The sequence below is a fragment of the Alnus glutinosa genome, chromosome 9, assembly GCF_958979055.1.
Source record: "Alnus glutinosa chromosome 9, dhAlnGlut1.1, whole genome shotgun sequence".
Lineage (NCBI taxonomy): Eukaryota > Viridiplantae > Streptophyta > Magnoliopsida > Fagales > Betulaceae > Alnus > Alnus glutinosa.
In genome coordinates, this window is record NC_084894.1 from 28,280,975 (window position 1) to 28,285,804 (window position 4,830).

Sequence of the window (4,830 nt, forward strand, 5' to 3'; positions counted from 1 at the left end):
CAAATGTGACCATTTCTTTTGACAGCGACATGAGTGGTTCGGCTCGAATAGAGCTTTTCTTTACGTAGGGTTGGAAAACTTAATTAATCTAATTCAACGAGCAATTATTTTATAAATTTAAGTTTATAAAAAATAGTTAATTTAATTATTAGATTAATATTTTGACACCCCTTTTTACGGGTGGGATGAAATTATTTCCTTAATAAATTAATTTCAACGCGTAATATATTTAATCCAAATTTAAGATGAATAACCAAAATAATGACTGAACAAAATATCTTTGTTATGTTACTTTGTTAAATCATCATTTCTTCTAAAAGTTTAAGCGGATTAAAAATTATTATTTTAGTCACTTAATTAATATTCTAACATTATCTCTTAAGTACATATGTTTTCTCACATGCTAAATGTCATATGTTTTTTTTTTTATTAATGAAAAAACGTAAATTAAAATGCTTTTTTGGCCAGCCTTGTGATAAAATAATATATGGGACAGTAGTTGCATTTGTTAATTGGTAGAAAAATCAGAAAAAATAAAATTATGACTTGTTTTTCAAATCCGATTATTAATTACTTTTTCCTTTTTCATAAAAGTGGAAATGAGTATAGTAATGCTATGTACGTACCAACTTTCCATTCGAATAAAAAGGTTTTTCCTTTACAAAAGGTCCACGGGAAGCCACTCGCCACTCTCGTCCGGATTGAAACTTAATACATAGTATTACTCTAATAAATGAGGTCCAACATGTAAATTTTTTTAACTGAAATGAATAGTGAATTATAAAGTTAGTTGTGGGACTCAAACCTCCCTTAATAAATGATGTTTAACATATAAAATATTTAATTGATATTAAATGAATTGTGGAACCTGGGTTCGAAATCATAATCTCGCTCTAGATACCAGGTTAAAAACACCAATTATTACAAAAACTTAAGCCTATAGAAAATGATAAATTTAATGAACGTTTTTTTTAGCAACAACACAAAAGTCATTGATAATAGTCACTTTTCAGCAACAATATTTCATGGTCGTCGCTAATATCACAAAAAAATTAATATCAACAACGACAATTTGTTGTCGTTGAAATATCATCCTTAATACTAAGGCGATTTTTTTTTTTTTTTTTTTTTTTGCACTCAACAAGCTGCGAAAAAGCATTAGTGACAAGGTATGGCTTATTTGCGACAACAATACTTTTCTTAACACAATTAATACCTTGCAAAGAATATGTTTAGATTCCGAAAAAGTGTTAATCACATTTGCGTCGTTATTTCAAAACGTCTAATCAAATCATAATTGAAATTATCTTGATTCGCTTATATACAAAACGCAGTCTCAAATTATAAGAAAACAACATGGGAAAAATATATTTTTCTAATACGGGACTAAATATTTGAAGAATCGCAGAATATGGACAGAGCCCATGAAAAATGATCATTAATGCCGTCGATAACTTAACGTGGACGTGGTTGTCGAATCCTGATTCCATCTTCTGCAAACACGAAATTAATAGGGAGATAATTTGGCAGACCCCACAACAATGACAACTTTGATGCATGCATGCTCGATCTACCAGTTTCAATTCACGTAAACGTGTTTGTCGATCAACCAAACACATGGTTCGATCTTATCTTTTAATTTCTTCCATGGAATTAATTCGATTTATCCCTCTATAAATACCCTGATTCCACCACCGTGTTCTCGGCACACTCGACTGAGAAAGATGGCCCGTTCAGTACTAGTCGTAGTCGCAGTAGCTTTCTTGGTGGTTTTCACGGGGAGCTCCTCTGCTCAGCTCTCCTCCGGTTTCTATTCTAAAAGTTGTCCCAACGTCTTTGGCACCGTGAAATCGGTGGTTCAAAATGCGGTTTCAAAAGAACGCCGCCTTGGTGCTTCTCTCCTTCGCCTCTTCTTTCATGACTGTTTCGTCAATGTAAATTCTTCTTTGTCTCTGCATATCTACCTATCTATCCACCTGCAGTTAATAAAAATATAATTTTTAAGACGTAATTAAGCGTTTTGTAATTTTGTTTTAAAACAGCAGTTTTGCCTGCAATATCGCGGGGCAATTGATCGAACTGTTATTTTTCAACTGTTTTTAGTACAAGATAATTAAAAATTTGTACTTTTAAATCACACGTACGTCTCAAAAAGAAAATCTAAAAAATATTTTTTTATTATTGATACGAACTATGAAGCAAGTCCTCGTGTACAAAGCTTGAGCACATTCATGGGCCATGGCATGTATGCAAAAGTCAAGCGACAGACAGAGTGAGTGAGTGGATGGGGAAATTAAGTCATAAAAGACATACACAGCCTCTTAGGCAATATTGTCATCCCATCTAATCCTATTATAATTAGTCACACAAATTCTAGTACTGTTAGAAAAGTACATATGCAAAGTGACACAAATTAGTACTCCATGGTTTTGTAAATATATATTTCAGCTTGGTCGTATTTCAATGGGTTTGTCTCATGCTTTTTGACAGGGTTGCGACGGGTCGGTACTTCTGGATGACACTTCTTCTTCCATAGGTGAGAAGACAGCAAATTCCAACAAAGGATCCCTCAGGGGTTTTGAGGTGGTTGATAACATCAAGTCCGCAGTGGAGAAAAAATGCCCAGGAGTAGTGTCATGTGCTGATATCTTAGCCATTGCTTCTCGTGATTCTGTTGTAATTGTGAGTACTTCTTCCTAGCTATGTTTAAGAAATAGAACACATATATATTAATTAACTACCCCACTTAACCCATGAGAATCAGCTTGAATGATTGACTCGTTTGATTAATACCATAAGATTTGCTGTTCGAATTTTTACTAATCAACCAATACATGGTTCTTTTGAGGGATTGTGTATTCAGATTTTACCCAATAGAGATGGGTCACGAAGTAGCTCGGCCTCGAAGGGTTCGATGTCATTTAAAATATATATATATTGTCATGCTATTACAAATTGAAAATTTTTTCAGACAAAATTATTCTAATTATATATCATAGTAACCTTGACAAAATTATGCAGCTTGGAGGGCCTAATTGGGATGTTAAACTTGGAAGAAGAGACGCAAAGACAGCCAGCCTTTCTGCTGCCAATAGTGAACTCCCTCCTCCTTCTTCCACCCTTAGAAACCTCATCACAAGATTCCGAGCTCAAGGTCTCTCTCCCAAAGATATGGTTGCCTTGTCTGGTACGCCCCCACAATTCCTTTGGGAAACTTAACTTACCATTTATGGTCTTTAATCACTTTTACAATCATATTCTTAAACTTTAAAAGTATCAATTCAGTGTATTCGTCTTTCAATTTTTTTTCAATTTCAACTATCTGTTAGGATTATTTGTTTAATCTTAACAGAGGCCGGTGTGTGAAAATTCCTAAATTACATAGCCATCCTTTTTTTAAGGGGGAAAAAAATGCAAGAATTTAGGCGTTAGTAAGGATTTAACGGAATTTGCAAAAATACTCATGCTTGAATCTTTGAAAAAATTTACAGAATTTAACGAAAAATTCTAATAGGGGGTAAAATTAGGAGAAAAAAAAAATTAAAGATGGCTACACTAAATTGACAATTTTTTTTTTTTTTTTTTTTTTTTTTTTTTTTAAGGTTTAAGGGTATGATTGCAAAAGTGATGAAAAATCATGGGTGTTAAGTGAAGTTTTCCTTATTTGTTTACTAAGAGTGATCGAATGCGTTTGGTATTAAAATTTCACAGACCAAAAGTGATATTTTAAATCAAATCGTAGTAAAAGTATAATTTGAGAATATCTTCTTAAAAAATTGTGATTTTAAAATATAGAAAAATAAGCATTTTCAAATCGTATGTAAAAGCGTACATTTTAAAAGTTAAATTGCAATTTAAAAAGTCAAACAACAGTTTTACCTAAAGCTTAATTGCGTTATTTTAAAAATTGGTATACTTGATATTAGGAGCTCACACAATTGGGCAAGCGAGGTGTGTAAGCTTCAGAGATCACATATATAATGACACTAATATTGATAGTTCATTTGCGAAGATCAGACAAGGTAATTGTCCAAGATCTAGTGGCTCAGGAGACGGCAATCTTGCGCCTCTAGACCTCCAAACTCCTACTGCTTTTGACAACAACTACTTCAAGAACCTCGTCAACCGGAAGGGTCTTCTCCACTCTGATCAAGTATTATTTGACGGTGGATCCACCGATTCATTGGTCAAAACCTACAGCAACGACGCTAGTGCCTTTAGTTGTGACTTCATCACCGCAATGATCAAAATGGGAGACATAAAGCCCCTTACTGGATCGAGTGGTGAGATTAGGAAGAACTGTAGGAAGATTAATTAAGGGAGATCGATCATATTCGTGATCATACCCACTAAAAATTAAATAATGGAGATGACTCCAGCAAAAGATTGGAATTGAAATGAATTAATGAATATTGTTAATTTCTCGCCCGACAAGAAGGCGAATCGTGGTTGTTTGTGAGATAATGTACTTTTATCAAGAAGTTGGTAATGTGACTTATTTGTCGAACGTTGGGTCTTAGGCTGTGTTTGGATTGCTGCAATAAATTAAAGAAAGGATCTAATCTTCTTTTGGAATTATAATATGGACTTTAATTGATCTGTCATCATCTTATATAATTAAGTACGTACGTTTAATTTGTATTGACATGCATGTGAAACGTGGAACATGTTCATGAAAGAAAAACTAGCGATTTGTTATTTGGTGCACACTAGATTAGTGACTCAAACATCCTAGTGTCATGCTAATCAGGGGGTAGGCCCAAAGTGGTTGAACCAACAATTCCGACCCGCCCTAAACATGGTTCAGCCAGGTCATCCGACCGGCCTACT

At 33.9% G+C, this 4,830-nt stretch overlaps 1 protein-coding gene across 1 annotated transcript; it reads left to right on the forward strand.

The window, feature by feature from the left end:
* The first annotated feature begins 1,713 nt into the window (after positions 1 to 1,713).
* On the forward strand, positions 1,714 to 4,581 carry LOC133878488 (peroxidase 4-like). Its single transcript, XM_062317048.1, has 4 exons — positions 1,714 to 1,934; positions 2,491 to 2,682; positions 3,022 to 3,187; positions 3,927 to 4,581. Exons 1-4 carry the CDS (start codon positions 1,725 to 1,727, stop codon positions 4,316 to 4,318), a joined length of 960 nt encoding a protein of 319 aa, XP_062173032.1. The 5' UTR covers positions 1,714 to 1,724; the 3' UTR covers positions 4,319 to 4,581.
* Positions 4,582 to 4,830: the final 249 nt, after the last annotated feature.